The 23,129-nt window shown below is 37.1% G+C and overlaps 1 protein-coding gene across 1 annotated transcript; it reads right to left on the bottom strand.

The window, feature by feature from the left end:
* Window positions 1-1,233: 1,233 nt before the first annotated feature.
* Window positions 1,234-20,243, bottom strand: LOC126920222 (uncharacterized). The gene is made up of 6 exons (XM_050730267.1): window positions 20,064-20,243; window positions 19,161-19,421; window positions 12,380-12,482; window positions 12,216-12,301; window positions 9,479-9,583; window positions 1,234-5,499 (listed from the first exon to the last, which is right to left on the bottom strand). Exons 2-6 carry the CDS (start codon window positions 19,183-19,185, stop codon window positions 2,123-2,125), a joined length of 3,696 nt encoding a protein of 1,231 aa, XP_050586224.1. The 5' UTR covers window positions 19,186-19,421; window positions 20,064-20,243; the 3' UTR covers window positions 1,234-2,122.
* Window positions 20,244-23,129: the final 2,886 nt, after the last annotated feature.

The following is a 23,129-nucleotide window of genomic DNA, read 5'->3' as shown; positions in this document are numbered from 1 at the left end:
GTCCTCGAAGTATCGATTGTTTGCCTATAGTTTCGAATCGCGCGTTTATTTTCTCTCTCGTGGCAAAGGTGAGATAAAGGCGAAAGTTAACGCGAGAAAGTGTGAAAAATCGTTTAAAAAGAAATGATTTTCTATGTCTTAAAGTATACCGATTCTTCCAAGTGAATGCCCTGATTTTGTTTTCGTTGTACGGACCGTTTTAGAATTTGCATATGATTTGAGAAGGTTGAGATGTTATTTTACTGTAGATCGGTAGAAATATCTAAAGAATATTCGATTGCTTTTCAATAATTTCGATATAAGTTGTTATTTACATTTAGAAGTTTGTAGAAGAGCAGCTCGTGACCACTTATACCCAAAAATTTCATCACTCTGTTCCGTATCCACATTATCCTATCAAGATTAATCATTTGTTTCGATTAATCATTTGTGTTTATTAAATCGTAGAAATATGTATTTATTTTATTACCGATAGTCCATGTGTATCAAAGAATGTTTACTTGGTAAACTATGGGCATCCGTTTTGTTATCTTCATCTTCTTCGTCTTCGCCTTCGACGTCAGGTTTTATAGATTCGCTTTCTGACTCAGCCATAATTTGATCAATTAAAGCTTTCGTAACGGTATCCTCTTAAAGAATTTTCAAACGTTTCAATAACTTCAACGTGTCATGCAAAATCTTTATTCTTTTAGTACATTAAAATAGCTGTGTCATTGCTCTTTTCGACTCGTCTTGCTTTTATAATAATTCTGACTCAAAATGTTAATTATTTGACTACTTAATCGTTCGATAAAATTCTCAGACTGTTTACAAGGGGGCTTGAGCACTTTAACCTAGCACAGTACACTATGAATCGATTAAACGCGTACGAATTACGAAACTTGATGTATCGATGTTGCCATGGCAAATAACCAACGTTTTGTGTATAGAGGCAAACTAGAGAAAAGTATGTTTATGTGATTAATTAACAACGGTGAAATTTGTAGTCCTTGCGAATTCCGAAACGTTGATTTTTAAATCTTGAATGTTTGTATTTAACAAATATTTAATCGAATAATTTTGTTATTTTCGAATCTTTTAGTTTCTAAACTCCAAATTTCCGAGTTTTCAAAATTTCCAATTAGGATATTTGAAAGTTTCAAGCTTATCGATTTCTAAATTTTAAATGACCAAGTTTGAAAAGATTCAAAGTTTTCAAGTCTAAAAGAATTTCAAAAGGAAATAAAGAAGCTCTTCTCCGCAACGATAGGATATATTTAAGAATCATTAGAATGTTGGGTTACATAAGGTACAATTTAATAGTCGTATAATTGCTATTGCTTCTTGCACACTCGTACATACATTAACACACACATCTACAAATCTATAGTTTACAGTATCGAAACCCTGTTCCTTGTCATTGGTAGGTTATCAAGTTAGTAAAACGTACTTTGTATTATTAAATAGTAACGATATTGTTTTTCTGAATACCAATGATAGATCTTATCAACAACGATAATATAATTACCATTTTATACATGTTACGTCTAGTTCTATCTTAAAACCTTAAAAACATTTTACACCCAACTCGCTGTTATGTTAGTCGCTTTAATTAAAAGTAAGAATATCCTAGGAAGAGTTAATGAAACTAATTATATATCAGCCCTTTTTCTTCGCTTACGACGTAAATGGTAACAAGAAATATTAATCTCCGTCTTCCAAGACTTCCATCAAAAGCTCGTTGAAATTTTAAATCACGAAACAAGGAACGTTAATTTCATACAAATTTCTCACTTGTAATCCTCTCAATCGATAAGGAGGAGAAAAGAAATTTTTAATTCTCTCGCAACATAAATAGCAAAAAAAATGATTAATCCCTCACTTCCAATTATTATATTATAATCCCTCTGCATTCAATGATTCGTTATATTTTTCAATCACGAAGGAAGGGACGTTAATTACAAAAGTCTCGAACTCGCAATACCCCCGAGAATAAAAAAGAAAATATTCAAAAATATCGATTAAAGGAGAAGAAAAAAGATGGTCGAGAAGATCTATCATAAAAAGCACGAAACGGCAAGACATCACAGATTTCGTTCTAAACCTAAGTTCATCCTTGGAAAAATCATCCTAGAAACAACCCTTAAATCTCTTCTGGGACACTTTTTGTTGTTTCGTTCTTTTTTAAAAACGTCTCTCCCTCTGGTTTCTCTTTCAAGATAATTTCTTTCTTCTGACTTTCTGCTGCCTGTGGCTCGATCAGGCCACCTAAAACAGCCTCAACGTATTCTTCTCTACCCTCGTCGGTATCAAAAGAGAATCCAATCGATGGAACAAATTCTGTTTTCACTACAGTCTTCTCAGATTTCGTGGTAAACGTGGTCTTCGGCGTAGATGTCGTCGTCGATCTAATATCTATCTTAGAACTCGTTTGAAGAATCGGCACGATCGTCTTATCGGTGCTCGATTGTTCGTATTTATTCGTGTTCCTAAGAAGAACTACAGTCTGGAAATCAATCGATTTCTGTTTCTCAGGAAGATCAAATATTTTTTTCTGTTCTCTGTAAAGAGGTTCTCCGAAATGCTGCTCTAGCTGACCCAGAATCCCTTCTTTCGATCGAGGAGCAGAAGTTTTCAAGTTCGGCAGCGTAGAACTCTCTTGAGACCTAAATGTCGCTTCATCCGGCTGTTGCACGTTCGAATTTACTGTCTGTAGTTCCGGATTTTGAGCGACTGACAGGGAAAATGGTCGAGGAACTCGGTCTTGCTTCATTAATTCCGACATCAGTTGAAGAAGACTGACTGTATTCGGGTTATTTCTCTTAAAATCGGTTAGATCGGAATTGATAAAATCGTTTCCGAAGTTAGACGCATTTCTCACGTCCGAAATATTCGCTGCAGAGATCTGTAACTCTGTCATTCTATGAACTTCTGGCTCCAAAGATTTAATTATTTCTAGTTCGTGTACCTCGTCATTGAGGGTCGACGTTTCTTTGCCCTGTTGGGCTATCAGTTTGCTAATTATATCTTGTCCGGTAGGTATCAGCTCTGCGCCTTTGTTCATCGTCAACGTCACTTGGTAAGGCGAATTATTCTTCTCTATAGCTTCTTCGATGTGCTTTAAAGTTTCTGGCATGATGGATCCAAGTAAAGCATTCACGGTCGAGGATTCTACGCTATCTCTGTCATCTTTCGACTTCTCTTCCAAGCTTCTGACTGATTCTATGCTCCTATGCGTTACAGGTCTGAAAGTTGATATCGAAGATTCAATATCGATTGATTTAGTTACGGGAGATGTCGAAATTCTGATCGGTCCCTGTGTCGACAATTCTTCGGGGGTTTTAATTATTGAAACACTTCCTGAGGAGTTCACGAAACCTGAGGATGTTATAGCTTTTATAATCTTTGGCGGAGACACGGTGCTTGCACTCACAGAAATCGTCCTGGAATTCTGAACAGCATCATCTGTGGTAAACCGAAGTTCACTCTTTTTATCATCCTCGAGTTTCTCTTCAGTGTCATTCGTAGATTTGAAAGAAAGATCAAAATGATTTGTGTGAGATTCACCTTCTTCGGGTCTGGTGTAATCTTTCGTCGGACTTTTGGTATTCGATTGGTCAGAGAAAGAGGAAGAAAACCATGACCCAGTGGAGGGTACTAGGGGTCTAGCCACTGTACTACCATGATTCTGCAAACTGGAGTCTTCAGAGATCTCTACGTTTTCATAATTGCTCGTTACTCCTGTGTTTCTATCGAAAGAAGTAGACTGATCGACATAATCGTCAGGACCAATGCTCTGGAACCTCGGTATCTCAGTCGTTCTTGAACTAGGTTCATCATTCTGAGTTGTATAATGATTAAATAAAGTGGATCCTTCAGGTAGATCTGGCACCTTTATCTGGAACTTATTTTGCGTCTTTTGATGAGATTCTAGAAATTCGACTGGTCTAGATGTTTGAGAACCACTGTCCTCTGTATCGATGGGATGTTTCTCATTAAAAAATTCGGAATTTACGTCGGTAGAATTGTTCAAATCACTCGATCCATTTGATATCGAAGAACGTGGTTCGTGAAGATTCGTAGTTGCTTTGATGGTACTTTCGATTATTGACGAAGCGGTCGTTGATGGGAAAGTATTGAAATTATTCAGAAATTCTTCCTTATTTGTTTTTGTGTCTCTTTGATCGTTTCTTTGGTATTGTTCAGTCATTTCCTCTTTCTTTTCTCCGGGATAACGCGTAGACTCCGGTCTGACCAAGGTGTACTTAGTGTCTTCTTTATTGAAATTAATTCCTCTTTGAGTTTCACCATAAACTTTGGTTTCGTCTCTCGCTGGATTCTGTTCGTCAACCGAGATTCCCCTGAACGACTGATGAAACGCGTGGCCTAGACCAATGCTACCTCTCGTTTCGAAGTCGTCCACAGGTTCTTCGTCGTTGCTGTTGTGGTTGAATCCTGCGTAGACCCTATCAAACAAAGAACTTCCTCCGTTCGACACTTTGGTACGATTGTAATTAAAATCGTCGAGAACCCTCACCTGGAATCTCTCTTTAGGACGTTCGTCTCTCGTTTCGTCGCTATTGACATCGTCATAATCATACTCGTAACTCTCCTGTCTACTATAATCATCATCCCTGTTCGGTTTCCTCAAAGAAACAGCTTCAGCTATTTTCAAGTCTCTTCCTAAATCCTGTCTACTCTTATCGTCGTTCGAGAAGACTCTGGTAGGAGGAGTGACGAAGCTGTTTGACCTACTGCGCGAAAGATAATATTCAGAGCTGTCTATCGCCTGGTCCAATTTGTTGTATGCCAAAGTAGACGATTTGAATGTCGTAGGGACAGTTGGAGAGTAAAATCTCCTAGTTGTAGTAGTGACAGTCGGTACAGTAGGTGCGTAAGATGGTTGGAACTGATTGGTGAACTCGTTGGGCCTTCGATAGTTCTCCTGGAAATCTTTGTTCCTCTGGTTTCCAAATCCTGGATCGTTGATCTTCTGAACTCGGATAATCGGCGAATCTTCGTAGGGAGACCTGGATTTCTCGCTAGAATAGAATTTGCTTTGATAATTTCCACTGGTTTCCGGTTTTTTGTCTTTGAACTGATAGGGTGACAGGAAATCCCGATTGGCAGGTCTACGATAGTCTTCGAAATTGGTCCTCAAGTCGTTTCCTGTTGTGTCAACTGAAGAATAGTCGAGGATTCTTCCTGGGCCTCTCTGATAGTCCACCACGCTTCCAGTTCGATCAGGATCCACCAGACCATCCTTGGTCACGTCTGTTCCTGATTGAAGACTGATCATTGCGTAAGCGTTTCGAATCATCTCGTCGTCATCTTGCTGGTAACTGTTACGATTCACGTCTATGTATTTGCTGCTAGCTGAACAGTCTACTTTGGTCCACCAGTCACAGGTGAGCAGCTTTTGGCTGAATACAGAGCCTATGGGGCAGAGGAAGGAGGAGACCAATACGTCGTGGCACACGTGGAAAACCTGGCATCCCGCCACCTCGTCCGCGTAGTACCCTAAGGAAAATTAGAAATGTTTATTTTTTTAGATTATGAGATTCCGTGATAACCTTCGATATCGAAATACAAAATCTACGATATCTCCACTTTTTCAATATCAAAGTGTTCGGATGTCAGACATTTCTAAAGCTCTCTATCATTCTTTCAATTATTATTTTTAATCCATAGTCTTATAAAAGACTAAAACATTTTACATACTTGAGAAACTGTTCTAATTCTTTTTTCCTATTTTTCTCTTAGTTAATAGAGAAATTTAGATTCCAGTTCCCTGAATTTCGATATTTTAATACGACTAACTGGGTATTTTATTTTCCATTCTGATAATAACACTATACCTTCCAAAAGAATTTCAACGATTTACCAAACGAAATATGAACAATTCGATTCGCTATTAAATCGATACTTGGTCAATCCGTGCTCCTGTCTTCTAAATGTTCCTTTATTCTGTTTTTTCAGTTTAAAATAATCGTGCAATAAGCAATGTTTAAATAAGATGCGCGTTACGTAAGGGACGCGAGGCGACGTTTCTATGCTTGTTCAACATCTTTCTCTCTTTCTTTGAATTATCTAATAACGCGGTTTCTTCCGCGAGTTTAGACTCGCGATACAAAAGACGCCCCAGTGTTCATCGCGACATGACCTGCTGCTTGGAAATTTCAATTAAGTTGCTTTCTTCATTCTATGAATGCTCGCCACGATTTCTTTCGACAAGAAAATGGATATCGTGTGTATCGAACGTAACAGTGATGGATGACGCATTAAAAGTAGTTACCGAGGTTTCTTTCAGGAAAGAAGGAAAAGTCGGAGTCGTGAGGCTTCGATTTTTATTTTAGAATTACGTTTGATTTAGTGCCAGTTGGACGTGTTAGAAATTTTTTTAATTTTACTGTAAGATAGCGTGATTTAACTTTTCAGAAACCAACAACAAATTATTGAAACCAAACAATTTATTGTAATAGAGTCGATAGAAAGAGAGATCGAGGATGTAAGTCTTTAATTTTCTTTATGTAATCATATTAGGATAATCATATTTGTGCCGCCTGTCGTCTAAGATAGCCAGCAACCAGGAAAAATCACGTCGCAAACCTATAACTAAAAAAACAATCTCCATTTTGTGGACAAATTTTTGATACGGCCAACGTCCAGTGAGTTAGAAGCTGTTAAAACTTGAAAAAAGACTAAACAGGATGAAATAAAGAAACACGAATCGCGTGACGTTTTATTCTATAAATTTACGACGAAATAAATAACCAAAAATAGAACACTTTTTCATTAAACACGGATAAATTTGGAAAAGAATGACAGGATCTGTAAAGTTCGCGATAATCCCAATTACATGCGTTGCAAGAAGACGTTGCAAGTTTTGGCTAATCTTTTTACACACACACACACAGACATATAGGATAGATTTAATGTAATATTCGAAACTTAAAATGATCAACTCCCCTTTTTATATAAATTTTTAATCAAATATCAGAATTAAAAAATTAATTTAAAAAAAAAACTTCAAAGTAATTCCCTTTTCAAAGCAAAGAAAAAACTAAAATCTTCCTTCTGAAAAATTCCGATACAGTAAGATAAAGTATTAAGCTTTCACTATTTTCCATCGGCAAAAGTCAAACACCGTACCGATTTGTAACCAGCTGAATAACAGCATACTAAGCTTCTGAACGGCGATTGCCTCGCGTCAGAATCGTTTGGATTATCCGTCTGGCCTTTATCTTATTGTTGAGTCGCTTTCGCCGACATTCTGTTACTTCTGCAGGAACATCGTATAACTGTACAAGATTATCAGGATATTGCTCAATAAAGAAACTATATAACAGAGTACTACACGGAGACTGTACTTTCTTTTGCCTTCTGGAACTCGTTCATATTCGCGCCACCTATCTAAATGATCGTTGTTCATAACTGTAATTAAGTCTGTGGACGAAATCGCCAACGAACCTGTTATTTTCACAGCAAGGAATCGTGAAACTGGCAAAAGATTATTTTCTCGTCGATATGAACGTTTAAAAGTCCCTAATTTTTATCAGTCAGATTATATTAACAGTTCTCTGGAAGATTTTCAGCGGCTGTGTGGATTTGACAAGTTTCTCTTCGAGTTTAACTCGAATTTAATCCAAATCAGGAGATCGAACCTCTCTTCTTCGACTGTGTATAAAAATTTTCTAACAATTCCAACAATTTCGTAAGTTTCAATTGTTATCGTTACTTTGCTTCTGGCAACGTTCCACGAGCTGAAAGTTTTCATAAGACGCAAGAAGAAGATTCATACCAGATCTTGAACGAACACGCGCAACCGAAGATAAATACGTTTCGTTGGGCGACGTGAACGTTCGCCTTTCCAGCTGAAATGTACATCGACAAACATTTTCGTGCGATTTTTGCGACAAGTTTCGCCCCACGGCTAGTGGAACGCTGACCTATTGCGAAACCGAAGAAAATACTGCGAATGGATTTCACAGGTCGCACGTGCTAGCATCGTGTGCGTGAGAGACATCCTTGACATCGATACTGCATGTGGAAAAGCGCGAAACACGTGTGAATCAATGGTAATCGGTCGTATGATTATGCCGATGCACGTGGATCTTTAATAGGATACGTACACTTTGAAAACCGTTTGTTTTAATATTTTTTATTAATAATTGGCGTATACGAAATGTCGTTTCGCAGGATTTAAATTTAGTAGGATAACACCGAAGATTGTAGTTTCATATGGTTGATTTAAAATTCTTTATAAATGAGAAAGTTTACGTAATCGAATATACGAATCCCAAAAGGAAATTGAGATTTAAGAAAGACATTATATTATTATTATTAAGCATATTATTATATCGAGAATGTTCTTACTTTTACTTCTCTGTTCACAGAGGAAGTGAATATTCTCTTCCATTCGATTCGAAAGATATTCGCGACAAATACGTTCGATTTCGTTTCTACGAACTCGGACAGAAGCAATCGGACGAGCAATCTATGGATTTTATTAATATAAATGCCAATTTCAATCGCTTTCTTTCTACCTGAATGGTGAAGATCAAGCGGTCATACCATTGATTGCTATGTGAAAATTGACTAACTCTGACGTGGTTGCATTAGCTGTCCGAACAGAATCTCTTCTTGTACGTAGTAATTCGCAGCATTATGAAGTGAAATTGAGGGTAAAGGTGTACGTAGATCTGTTTCGATTTTATACCGAGGAATTGAATTGCATCTAGAAACATACTCGCTTCGATTCTATAGATCAGTCACTGCGGAAATCTTTTGCCTTATATTATCTGAAAATCCCAAGTATTAGGTCGTCCCATAAGTTCGTGCCGACTTTTGTGTATACATTTCATATTTTAAAGAAAAACAAGAGAACTTTCATCGAGACGGAATAATGACCCTACCAGAAAAATGGGAAGAAGTTGTACAACGAGAGAGGGATTACATTTTTTCATGAAACTGAAAGGTATGTAAACAATCTTAACATATATAACTGCTCGAAAAACGGCACGAACTTATGGGATGACCTAATATTTAAGCGAAAAACTACGAATGCAAAATTGTAAAATAACGTGGCCGATGTATTGTTTCCGGGAATAGAGAAAGAGAAATATTATTTCTAGAAGAAAAAATCGCAGATCCATCGAGATATTTACAAGACACTTGTTAGTTTGTTAAATTAACAATTAATTGCTCGAATTATTTCTTTAAAATTTATCGTATAGTTATATTATACAAAGTACCTTTGTTTCAAGATAATTAGTTAGATATATTAACTGCATTACTACTATAATTAGTTATATTAAATAAACAAAAATATAATTCAATATATGTGTAACGATATAAATAGTAAGCAAGAATTACATCAACTTTATGATGAAATTCTATGCGAATAAATCTCTTATTTTGTACAGATTTTTATTCCGGAATGGTGTATTAACCATATACTAAGTTTTACGAAGGTAGAAAAAGGAACAATTTAATTCACCTCGTGAGCGTCCCTCGCACGTGAAACCTGTCTGAGGGAGCGTCGTGTATGCCGGATAATCAATACCTGGTTCTCCTGGCACGTTCCTCCTAATGTCTGACAAATCTAAAACAAAAAAATGGAAAGAACATATTACAATCGTTTAGTACTCACTGCTCGCTTAATAGTCGAACTAGAAGCGTCGAATTAATAAACGTGAATAATATTACCCAAATGAATTGGATGCTATTGATTTTATATTGCGGGTTATTATCGACGATAATACCGACAAGGTATTCAAAAATTATATTGTATATTGTAGTAACAAATTGGAGAGAATGGCAAGCATCTGCGGATCATCTTAGCATGACATTAAATAAATATCATCGAATGACTGTGAGCATTTCAATGAACTTTGAACGATGCGATGATTGTGCTCGTATATGCTAAGAATGAAAGGTATACATTCTGAATTATGGTAAATGTTACGATGACTATGAATGGCGTGTTAATTGTTTGTTCGAAAAAACACACTTACGTTTCTTTAGAACTCCAACTTCTTGCAAATCATAGAAACTTTCACTTTTTCAATAACTAAACATCAAATTTCAGGCTCTTAGACTTTTTAATGAAAAATTGTTTAAAATATTCTTTTGTACTCCACCAGATCTTTAGATAAATTCTACAAGTGATCCATTTCGTAAAAGTAAAGAATCATTGGAATTCGACAAAATCTGTTTGTTCTATGTTCTATAAAATATTTATTTCAATATTCGTTTCTTCGTCGATTCTTCGACTTCGAAGATAAAATAAAATTACGATAAATCCAATTATAGTAGATTTTAAAAAATGAGGAAATTATCGATTGAATTTTATTCTTTCATTTCTTCGTACAGCGTGTAACAGAATTTATTTAAAGAGGACAAGGTTATTCATATATAATTCGATAAGATAATACGTAATCGTAGGAAGTATAAATATAAAATATCTGGCCAGCCAGAAAAAGAATATTCAAAACCGAATAAACAGTGATTAAAATGAAAGATTCGACCAACACGGATTTCACGCGGAGAAACTGAATCATCACGTGCCAGGCCTTACATAAAGGAGCATAATGGCTCGTGGTGAGTCAAGGTCGTGAAAAACACCTCGTCAGGATAATCCAGCGTGTGTGACATTTAACAGGATGTGTTCGCTTCGTTTACGGCGCTACACGTGATTTCTATGGTTTGTTTCTTGCATGTCGCGAGAGGTTTCACGTGACCTATGGCGCGATTTTTCCATCATCCGTCATACCTAACGCCTTTCACGTCACTTGATAATATTCTCGTCCGACGACTCTGCTTTTTAATCCAACGGAACGTCTATCACTCGGTATTTAACTATGTAGGTTCATACTTTGCGAAGATAGAAAAATAAAGAAAAATTATTAATAATCTCGGTAATCAGAATTTTTCCTTCGTACCTGTAAAACAGACTGTAACTCGCAATTATATCTTTAATGGAGGATCTTCGTATAGCAATTTGGATTCGCCCATCGATTTCCTCGTAATTTCTGTACTTAATGTTAAAGGTGTCGATAGTAATTTGCCCGTTTTGATAGATCATCGTCGTAGTGAGAAGTTCTTTGGATTGGTGTAAGATTGATTGTACCTTGCGTTAAACAGTCTTACGCTTGTTGAGAGGAGTAGTAATTTTGTACTTTTCGCGAGGCTGCTTAGAAGCCACGTAGAATCTTGAAAATATGCGTGGAATATGAGAATATAAAATTGTAGAAATGTGGAAAATACTGAGAATCTTGGAAATATTTTGCAACGCGAATCCTCGTTTCTAATGATCGATCATTCATAACGAGTGTCTGTTTTTAACAACACTAGCATCGATCGATGGAATCGGTGTCAACGCGTAATTAATCGAAGAAAAAGGAACAAGATGAATAACATTACGCCGCCTAAGCGTCGGAGAATTAGCATATTGCGAGTCCTTTTTATTGGCGCCTCCGTTCGTATGACAATGCTCTTTGTCGACTGTAGACGTATTAAATAATCGTGTCAATGAATAAAAATGATGTCGCGAGTTATTAATTGCTGGGGACACAAGAATAAAGTAACTGCGATTGCAGGCAAATAAAATCTAAATGTGAAAATTGAGAAATGTTAACGAGAATTCTTCTGCGCAGTGGAGATTTAATGGAAAGTCAATTTTAGTTTTTATATTAGAAATTGCGAGAGAACGAAGGGACTCCTTGACCCGTCCCCGTTCTCCGACTGATTATTTTCATAAAATCACTTCTCAGATAGTTATCGTCGTTTCTTGTTAAGGATCTTTCTATTCACAGTGCCATCGACTTTGTTAGGTAGCATTGTTCAACCACTTATCAATTATTACGATGACTGACAGTATCTGACAGCGATATGAAATCCAGACGTTACAAATTTTTCACACTTTAAGTAACACACGGCGATATAGGCTAGGACATTGTTAAAATAAGATAGTTGAAAAATGATCATTCGAACGATACATCATCTCGTGTGATTAGATGTGACTTTATATCATTTTACGAGATCGAACGTTAAGATAATTACAATTTCAAGTTACATTCCTCTGTACGTCGCATCTCGATAAAACGAGATAATTCGTCGTTTTGACGAATTTCCTGATTTTACGGTTAATTGGCATAAAATTAAATCATTAAAATTGCTACGTGTTAATTAGTAAGGAATTTCATAGAAAAAAAGACAAGAAACGAACAATCTACCTGTTTTCTCTTGGTAAGGATCGTACTGGCCACCAGCAGATCCGTAACTGTCGAACGCTCCCTCTTCTTCCGGATCGAAGAACTTCCTGAAACGACATCGTAGGCTTGTTTAATCGTACGCACGCATCCGCGTGAATACACGCGAAACGAAACGAACGCAATACCTCCCCCTGGTACCATCAATGGCTCTTCGTGACAGGAAGCTCCTCCTTGGAATTTCATGTTCAAGACTGCCGTGAATGTTGCATAAGACCAGCGTCACGAGATCTGTGCAAAGAGGAGTGCCTCTACTAGAGATGTTACATAGGCGAATGATTAAAAATATAATAATAATAATAATAATAATAATAATTCCAAGTAGAATAAAAATCGTGTATGTAGTCTGAGAAAAATAATATACAAAAATATACGATTAACCATTGGAATTATGTTCATTTTATGGAACATCGAGGATATCGATACGTCTTTGCAAGAAGAAATATCTTTCTAGATTTAAAAAATACCTCTCTGGAGAGGTTAATTTGCAAACTTTTTAAAATTCTTCTCGTCTTCCGCGTGATGAATTGCAGCAGTTATACTCTCAATGTTCGATCGTAGGATACATCGGTACTTGTTCGCAGAAATTTTATATCTTTTTGACTTTAAAAAATGCGTCCTCCGAGAGATTAATCTGCAAACTTTTTCAAATTCCTCTTGTACCCCGCAAGATTAATTTCAACATTTGAATTCCCAAGCTTCGGATCTGCAAGTTTTCCCAATGTCTCGGTCGATACAGCGGCGTTTATTTCCATTTCCAACGCTTCCAAAGGAAACGCATGGCGTAGCCGCTTATCATCTCATCCCGATCCGCGAATTCCACTTTCTACTTGGCATTACATACGCGTACATCGCTGCTCCACCAACGCCGGATCCCCCGCAACAACGAAACATCGCCCCTTTACGATTCCCCTCTAATCGATACACTCATTCACAGCTCGTCGCTTCTAATGACCATCTTTCCCCCGACTGTCATCCAATCATGTAAAACAACAAAGTCGAGCGAGACAATAGCCTCACGATCCGGTTATAGGCATCCATCGAGTTCGAAAGCGAACCACTCGAGGTGACTCGGTTAGTACGTTAGAACCAGTACTCGAGCGCTCTATTTCGAGAATATTTGAACGTGCGTTGAAAAAGCTAGCACGTTTTGTTCGTCGTAAGAGAAAGAACACGTTCTATGTCGCGAAACGAATTGGAAAGTTTGCCAAGGCGCAAGTAAAAGTAGGAAATTTCGATCAATTTTCGAGTTGTTAACGAGCGCAAACGACTGATTAGCGTTATCCGATGATAGGCTTTCGCTATTAATAGCGTTAAACGTTCGCGTTTCTCGTAATCGATTAGACAGTCGTTTATAATTATTTCAATTAGATTAATTAAATCGATTTGTTTTCTCGTTCTCGTCGTCGTCTTTGAGAAACTGACCGAGGTCAGCTCGTCTCGATTTCGTCGATACCCGGTTTACTAAAATTATATACATAATAAAGCCGCGTTGATCAATTTATTCAAGAAACAGGTTATAATGACAGTTTGATGAAAAAGCCGTGATTTACTAGGATCGTAATAATCTGTTTTTTTAATTTCATTGCCCCTTCCATTGCAATCTATTATTCGTTCGAAGGAAATTGGTTAAGGCGACTAACTAGAATTGTTTCAATAATAATTTAACGAAAAGACTGTGATTTATTAAGATTCTAACACGTACATATTCATTTGGTACTTCCATCGTCTCTCTAACCACAGGCCACTAGTCATTTAACAAATTTGTTAACTAATATTATCCGACCAATATGATTTAGTAAAATCCTCGTATATTAACTTCTCATTTTCCTCATCTCTTTGAGGCTACAAGCTACTAATCGTCTCAAAAATTATTTGAAGCTATTGGGTTGGCAACTAAGTGATTGCGGATTTTATCAATACCACCTAATGACAAAATCCGCAATCACTTAGTTGCCAAACCAATACTTTAAAGCAGAATTCTAACACGCATACAGATACATGTACATTTATTTTGTTAATTTCATTAACTCTTCGAGCTGGAGCTATCGTTTGTCCCAAAAACTAGTTAAAATGTCCAATTAATCTTCGTTTCAACGGTAATTTCGTGAAAAGGCCGCGATTTATTATGATTCTAAAGTCTTTTCGCTGTTTGTCTGGAGAACACAAACAGAAAATTGAATTGCGACGAGTCTACCACGAAAGTTTCTGCCTTAGTCACTTGACCTGACAATTTAGCGTTTAAGATAATTTAGGAGAAACACCTATTGTTCCTTAATGATCGCTGGTCTTTTTTCTGCCTTCTTCGTTCTATGTAATTCGTGATTCTGTCAGTGGAATCTCTGGCGACGTTTCGTCACCGCTGTATAGTCGCAACTATTATAATTCATATTTGCGGGCCGCCAGTTGCATTAACTCAGAACGTTGAATTTCCATCGTCTCTGACGCACACTCTGGTTACTGCAACAGACATTTGCTTCCATTTTATTACGAAAAGAATCCTTGTGACGAAATTCTAGTGACGCACTGAGTGCATCATTAAACTGTACTCCAGTGACTATAATTTAAGATATAATGGCTGTATCGTACAGTATTTTCACAGACTTGATAAGAAGAACAGGAAAAAGAATAGTCTTTTCTTCTAATCTTGACGCAAATTTTTTACTTTTTACGAAACGTAGCGGTACATTTTAATTAAACTGATCTTGTGAAAGAACTGTCTGCTTTTGTTTCAAGATATTTAACCCGTAATTGGTAGATCCATTCGAGGGAAATATAATTTAAAGATTGTACTTCTCTCAAAGTTCAGTTTCATTTTTACGATGATTTATATTCACTAATTAGATTTCTCTGTACTTTTATCGTGTTTCTTCTTATTTAACGTGGGTATTTCTATTGATAAATGTTTCGAAGAAGATATAGTTTTCGTTTTATTACCAATCTTATAATTCGAAAAAATAGTTATAACTACAGCGTGGTTGAAAATTCGCGGCTTAACTTAAGAGTTAAGGAATCTTATTGCGTAACGTTTATAGTATAGTCCTGTTTCATAGTAAAATATTCTTTAATTAATTCACTAGAATATAGAAATCTATAAATGTATACAGTCTAAAAATACATCGAAAAAAAAGACGTAGGAGAGCAGTTTCAGGTTTTGTCTCGAACGCTTTCTCGCGTGTAACCTAATTAAAAAAGTATAGCGCTCAATGATGTCATTGAGAATGCGAGATAACGGGATCGCGTGTCGTGGGAGGGGCAATTATCGTTCAGAATCAGAGTTCCATGGATTCCACACCGTTGATACTCTTGTTCGGGAGATAAAAATGTTTCTTGCGCGGCTCTATACTCGTGGTAGATGTTGGCATTAAAAAGATGAAGGCAAGAAAGGTCACGAAGTTGGATGGCTAAGAAGTTGGAAGCCGCGCATACCGTAAATCGTGAAAGACCAGGTCATTCGGTTAAGTTTTCATGTTAAAAGTCACTCGTTTGCATTTTTAATTACAGATGTTTCGTTGCTATCTAGATACTGTTTGGTATATTTATTACATAATTCAATTAATTTTTCGAAAGTTAGAATTTTTTTATTTCATTTTATTTCGTTGAGATTGTTTCTTCTTTTTCATACTTAACTCCAATCTCTTAGCCTTTCTATACTTTTCAACTTTTTATCGTGTGAAATTGTACCAATTTAAAAAGAACAAATATGTTACTTAAAATAGATTTTATTTGTTTCAAAACGTAAAATAATATTTAAGATGATGTACAAGTATTTAGTAATTTTCCTATTCTTTGAAATAACCTGCTGATATCTAATTTCTTCAATTTGTTAATATTTCTCAAATAATATTTACTATTAAGAAATTATTCGACGCTTCGCGTGTAATTTGTTCCAACTTTATCGAAGTTGACTATTTCAAAGTTTGTACTGCTTTTACCGTTCTATTCAGCTCTTTGTTTCATTCACGCTCCATTCTCACTGTCGTCACGAAGAAACCAGTAGCTACGTTAAATTCAATTGCAATTCGATCAGCTACTGATTGATGCACGGGTGACGGTGAGAATTTATCTGTGAAAGGATGTTACGCAATTTCTACATGTATATTCGACGATGTAAAGAATGAGCTGTAACGAGCGAAATAATTACAAGATCATCCTTTTGTAATTTACACGCGATCCATTAAATATATCGATAAATTAGAATATCTTTTTCACCTAAAATAGAAAAAGTTCCATTTCATTAAAATGGGAGAAACGCTTAAAAATAAAGCTAAAAACGATAACAAAGGATCTTATCTTCTTTTCCCTGACATTAATTAAAAACTTTTAATTAAGAACATAATTAAAATATATCTCAATAGCGTAACTCGTAAAAATGAAAAAGTCACGACAGAATGATAATACCATAACTAATAAGGAACTTCGATCAGATGGATGAGGACTCTTAAGAAGTTACGACAGCAAAAATTCCAATTTGTATTTTATCTAATCTATCGTAGCAATCTGCATGTTACTTCCGATCAATTGAATCTCTCGTTCATTCGTACAATCGTAACAGAATTTCGTTGTATACACCGAGTAGAATCGTGAGAATATATTTACGTGTTCCTGTCTCTCGTGCAGTTCACGAATCACCAAGATTTCACTTGTATCGTGCGAAGACGGAACTGCAGGTTTAACATATATCGCAGATTAAACAAAATTATTTCGAAGTTTGTTGCATGCACAATCTGGTTCAAACGTTTGACACGCTTTTTTCTTTTTGCACGAAACATACTTTTCCGTGTATTTTGCTGGCAGATCGGAATATCATAACTATGGAATTTTCGTTTTTACATATAATTAGATATAATTAGCTTAAATACTATAGAAGAATAATATTATAATATTTATTTATCGAAGGAACTGTCCGTTCGACAGTGTCTTAACGTGCTGCAAACTTTCGAGAGGAAGTGTAAATAAAATATCTCAGAGTTCATTGTTATATCATGGAAGGCAGATCTATTATTTCACCAATTTATTCGCCATGTAAATGCCAAACGAAATAAATTACGCCCACGCAACAGCCGCGATGTTGAAACAATGATCTTCCGATAGATTAATCCCGGTGAAGCTCGTTATTTCTGAATTCTGTTAAGAAGTATCAATGAATTGAGAATTAGGCGAAGATGAAGCAATTACTTTACACTCGGTGCTTCACGCTTATAGAATATTCATATTGACATAATTTCTGAATATTCATCGTCTAGAAATTTATGTGCAAACAGTACGAGGCAAACCTGCGAAAGTGGCTCGGGACGAACCGAAAATTGTTGATTTTTGGCGAGATACATAGCTGCAGTTACGAAGTATAAACAGTACGAAGCAAGTCTCGTGAGGAATCGGCAACATGACTGTACTTGGCTTAGGAATCGTGAACTTTGCTATTTTGTATCTAATCGCTGCACTGCCTTGACCTATAGACGAAATTTTTAATTTTATTAATTTGTGATACGTTCATAAGGTTTTAACCATAAAGTACCGGGCGCATAATATGGTTTTGTAAAATGGCCCCAATATGCTCTGATCGTGCCCGGGAAGCATCTGACTATCCGATTTTATTAATTACGGTTTAAATTAAGATTTAAAGGATTATCAGAGATACTTGATCGTTATTACTTGAGATAGTTAATTTACACCGAAGGTAATTCTAGTATTAAAGTACCTATTCGTCCCTTTTTACATTCTCTTATCTTAAACTAACATCAGCTTCGTACTTCTGTTAAAAATATAGCTGTCAAACTACTCAATAGCTATGCTTTTTTCTTCGACCGTCACTGAAGACACAAAAGCTATCAACCAACGCGTAAATATACCCATTGTCGTTATTCTAATATACTCGTCACTTCTTGTAGACATTCCTTCTTTACATTCAATCACCTTTCGGATAGGAGCCAAACGTTTCACTGAAGATTATTTAAGTCGAACCTTTCGATACATGTTAATGCAAGACACAACACGAAGTTGTAACGAGTAAAAATCGACTTCAATCCGACTATAAATACGATATCGCAGGTCAGATGTACTGGTACATAAAAAATGGGACTCCTCGAATCAACCACAAACTGTACACCTCGGAACAAATGAGTATACCATACAAAGCAAACGCGGTGTGATCCAATAAGTACGAATCAGATAATTCATGAATGAAACAACTATAAATAGAATATCGCGATTCGATTACAGATACTTCGCGCCAACTATTAATCAAACATGTAACTTTAATTTCGAATTGAAAATCGAATACACCGGTGCAATCGCGAACCACGTATCTTCAATCAAACAAATTAAACATTACAACGCAACAACTATGAATCAGACAACCATAAACCGAATACCACTATTCAACTGTGGACACTTTGTACCAAGCGTTAATTAAATATCTAACCTTAATCCCAGACTGACAGATCAACCACAAACCGCACACCACGAATCAAACAACCGCTGGTGTACAAATTAGGTACACGTTGTAATCCAACACCTACGAATGAAATAACCATAGAGCGAGCACCATCGATCAATTACGAAGTGCTTCATTAACCAACCATTAATCGAGCACCACGAATTAACTACGAGCCAGGCACCTCAAACTATGTCAAACCACGTCAAACCCTCGTCAACCGAACACCTTCTAAGGTCATCCGTTAACACGCGATTCGATCTTCGTTTCGAGACGATTTCTACACCTTCTTGGACTAACCAATGGACAGCTCTTACCTGTCGCTGAGGGAAAAGACCTACGTTTCCCATACAGGTAAATCGATCTGACTCGGTCGAAGTCGAGCGTAGCCTCGGAGGAATCGGCCTCGAATCGTACGCTATACGGTAGAACGCGGTCGAAATCGGATTCCTGTTCACGTTGACGACACTTACACAGAACGGGCAGCGTGGTCGGCATTTTGTCGCACGTTGCATGAGTGTCCCGGCGAAGGTGTCCGACGTCGAACGTTCGGCCAGCGTGTAGCAGCCGATGCACTGCGACTACACCGATCTCCTCTCGAGTCTTCTTCCAAGCTTCTGGACGAAAGGGAAGGGATCCGCACCTCTTACCTTTCTTCTTCTCGCTTTCCACCTCTCACCCGCGCCAATACACGCATCGGTCATCCCTCCGCGAGAGGAATTTCTGCCGCGCCTCTGACAACAAGGAAATTTGGTAAGCTACACGATATACGAGTAACGGAGATGGAACATTTCGTTTCCGCGAATTTTTCATGATATGGCGGGATTTTGAAAATTGGAAAATAAAAGTTATCGTAAAAGTTACGATAATACGAGAATTATTAGTTTTGGAATGTAAAGGCTCTCGTGATGGTACAGCTACGGTATCTTTTTAAATAATTTATCTTTTGAACAGTTGTCTAGATAGGATACAGGATACACAATACACGTAACAAATGCCAAGTTTATATCGTAGAAGAAACTCGCAGGAATGCTCCTGATTATATTGTGCTCGTTCATACTGGCCAAATGGTACAGTTTTGGTATTTTATTATAGACAGAACGTTTATTCGTTTGGACAAAATTGAAAAATATACAGAATATGCGTAATACGTTATAATATTTACAGAATGAAACGAATCTCTACTTAGGATGCTTCTCTTTAGTTGTATCCATAAAAAATTCAATCGAAACCAATTGGATCGATACAACTCCAAAATCTCTAAGCACATTCTTTACCCTTCTCCGCAAACCACTCCAATCTCCTCGATATTGGTACAACTTATATCACTTATATATATATATATTATAAGACTTTCAAACATGTCAGAACCGTACCTGATCACCCTTCGTTCTCCCATTTCTCCGTCGATTGGTATCAACCGACTATCCAGAATCCCCGTTCAATTCACCTAGAAAACGTCTGCCAGTCGCGTCGAAGAACCATTCGAGTGGAAAGTGTCGCCGGCGACGTTTACAGACGTAGGATCCCACCATTCGCGCGGACACATCGCATCTGCCATTCGTTTCCAGTCGTCGGATTCCATGGAAGAATCCCAGGTGCTCGCAATTAAAATGGAAAGTAGAGCGAGCCCGATAAAGTTAGCCAGCCGAGGAACACCTCGAGGGAGCTGACGGCGTTGCGTGGATCGATCTGCTTTCGATAGCTGGATTTTATCGATGTTCTGACCGTCGAGGAGAGTACTACGCGCCGAAACGGGCGTAACACGGTTCGATACCTCGTCCCACGATCTTTGCCACCGATCTGGCATTTATCGTAGGTTACTCTGTGCCTCCGTTCCTTTGGGTTATGTTGGCATCGAAGGTTCGATCGATTGGTGAATTTAAAACAGGGTATAACGAGCATTTTCTGCGGCTATTTCGAAGATCTTCGACGTTTGTCGGTTTAGGAGGATCTAAGTTGAAGTTGGGGCTGAGAAGGAGGATTTCGACTGTTTCTGAAGGAAATTTTAGGTCTCTGAGATAACAGGTATAGCGATGAATATTGCGAGAAGATTGGGAATTAAATTGACAGCGTAGGAAGATACGTGGTTGGAGATTTTTCCGATTTGTCGATGCAAGGAACACAGGATGCTGGATTTGGCTTGTCTCTATCGCTTGGAGGAAGTTTTAAGATTCTCGGTTAATGGTTATGATGGTTTTAGTTAGGAACAGATTGAGAAAGAAGATCGCTAGAGATTTGTTTGACTCGTTGGTTTAGAGAAACGGAGAAGGATTTGACGTAAAAGAATCAGGTTTCCTCTCACTTTGTACATGACGAACGAGACAATAATATAAAGAGTAAATACATCGGGCGTATCTGCGTTCGAGAGAACAACGTCCCACATTCTTTTTGTTCTGCAACTGCCATTTCCATCCTCCACGGTTATGGCAGGAGCAAAGGTCTCTTGAATATATATATATATATACAGGTACAAGCGACCTAAATGTACGTTGCATCGATATCTCGGCGCGTGTAATTGAAGAAACAGGACACATTATGTAAGTTCGGTGACATTGCCTCCGTTCTGCACACACGCCTCGCCTCCACCTTTCTCTCTTCCTCGACTTTCTTCCTTTCTTCTTGCTCTGTTTATATCACTCCACCCTCCTCTTCATCTTCCATCCAACGTCTCATCTTCTTCCTCCTTTCTTCTATCTTTCTTTTTTTTTCTTTCTTTCTCGTGCAACTTACACTCGCTTCTGTACATCTGGTTTTTCGCAAGATGCATGTGCACTCTGGTTTCTCTTTCTACAGTCCGTAGATGTTGCTTCTTCGAGTTCTCTTCTATCTTACTTCTTTTTTTATCTTTTACAGAGGTTTTACTTGAGATTCGTTTCGTTTTAGCGGCGTTTATCATTTACTGTTTTATTTTTATTATATCTACTTTTTTTAGTGCATAAAAATACATAAATATCCTCGGTATCTGTCACATGCACTTTTAATATTTTATTGCCAAGCGTGAAATGCCCTTTATTTCGAGCTTTGATCGTTTAAAAATTATAAATAATGATGCGCGTATTATTCTAGATATTTCGATTACGCAAAATCAATGCATTATTCACTCGCAATAATTTACGAATAAATACTAATATGGAAAACGTGAAGTATTTCGTGAATCACAGATAAAGATAAAATTCCCTTTCTATTTTATGTCATTTCAGTTTTTAAATGATCTTTCCTCTTTCTTCCAATGTTGGTCAATATTTCTTTCGAATAACAGCTGACGAATAAAAATATGGAATAAAATTATATTCATCGTCAAAATTGAATAAATATCCAATCGAATACGTATTTATGAGGAATGAGGATTTATTCAAATAAGAAATTATTAAGAATTTATTTGAATAGAGATTTAATCGAAAAATGTATACTTAAATAGGAATATATCGAAATAAAATTATGTAATACGACTATTTATATCGCACCGAAGATGAACGCGTCGCTAAACGTGAGATATATTCTCAAGCTTCATTGTGCGGTTGTAATATTGGTTTTTATAATTAACATTTTCCAAATATCAAATTGAAAAGTTTATCGTTCCTTGGTAAATTAATAACAAGCATTATACTCCTATCCTTATATACTTGTCCAAAATTAAGTAAAAACAAACAATTATTCGTATTATCGTTCGAGTAATTCTGCAATCATTATATGACGAAACAGAAAAAGTAATTTATCACGGATAAAAATATTCGAGTATTATAAATTTCTTCGGATATTTATCTTACATAAATATTTATTCGAAACGATTCGACTGTCTGTCATTTTCTTCGTACACACATTTTACTCCTGCCTTTCTTGCTTTCTACTTTGCTATTTATCATTCTCCTGGCACGTACAGACATTTTATTTCGCCTTCTTAGATGAAATTCGATCCCCTCTCTGTCTTCTCCGCTTTGCTATTTATCGTTTCCCTTCTACGTACAGAACTTAAACGGACTTCAGATTCGATCCAGATAAAGTCTGGAAAGAAGACCTTAATGCATCTCAACGTTCGCACAGCCTTGCCAGATAAAGTGCGGATAAAATCTAAACCTAATTTACAAACATCACGATTGTCAATTGCGCCGTCTAATTCTCTATTCTTCGGGACGACGTGACTTTTCAACGCGCCACGCTCTTCGTTTCTCCTGTCCCGCATCGGAAAGCTACTTTCCTCTTACGTAATCCCGTTTTCTGCCTTTCCTCGTCCCTTTCGGCCTCTCTGGCTCCGCTGGCTCCATCTTCTCCGCCCCACCGTTTATCCATCGGCCAGTTTCATCGCGAAATTCCTTTCCGAGTACGAGCACCGACCGATCTCTGGCTTCTCCAGGGGATCGATTGCGATTCCATTGACCAACGTTGCGGTCATCGATCAGCATCTCAATTAGGTGAATCCGTGTTCCATGCAGTTGCATCAC

This window comes from Bombus affinis, chromosome 9 (assembly GCF_024516045.1).
Source record: "Bombus affinis isolate iyBomAffi1 chromosome 9, iyBomAffi1.2, whole genome shotgun sequence".
Taxonomy (NCBI): Eukaryota; Metazoa; Arthropoda; class Insecta; order Hymenoptera; family Apidae; genus Bombus; species Bombus affinis.
The sequence above is the reverse complement of the archived record's forward strand: the minus strand, read 5'-3'. Positions and strand labels throughout refer to the sequence as shown.

Excerpts from the sequence above, each read along its gene's own strand:
- LOC126920222 (XM_050730267.1), bottom strand. The coding sequence starts at position 19,185 with ATGCCGACCACGCTGCCCGTTCTGT. Across the intron at positions 12,483-19,160 it reads GACCACGCTGCCCGTTCTGT|ATCTCGTGACGCTGGTCTTA; the intron begins GTAAGTGTCGTC and ends CTCTTTGCACAG. Across the intron at positions 12,302-12,379 it reads ATTGATGGTACCAGGGGGAG|GAAGTTCTTCGATCCGGAAG; the intron begins GTATTGCGTTCG and ends ATGTCGTTTCAG.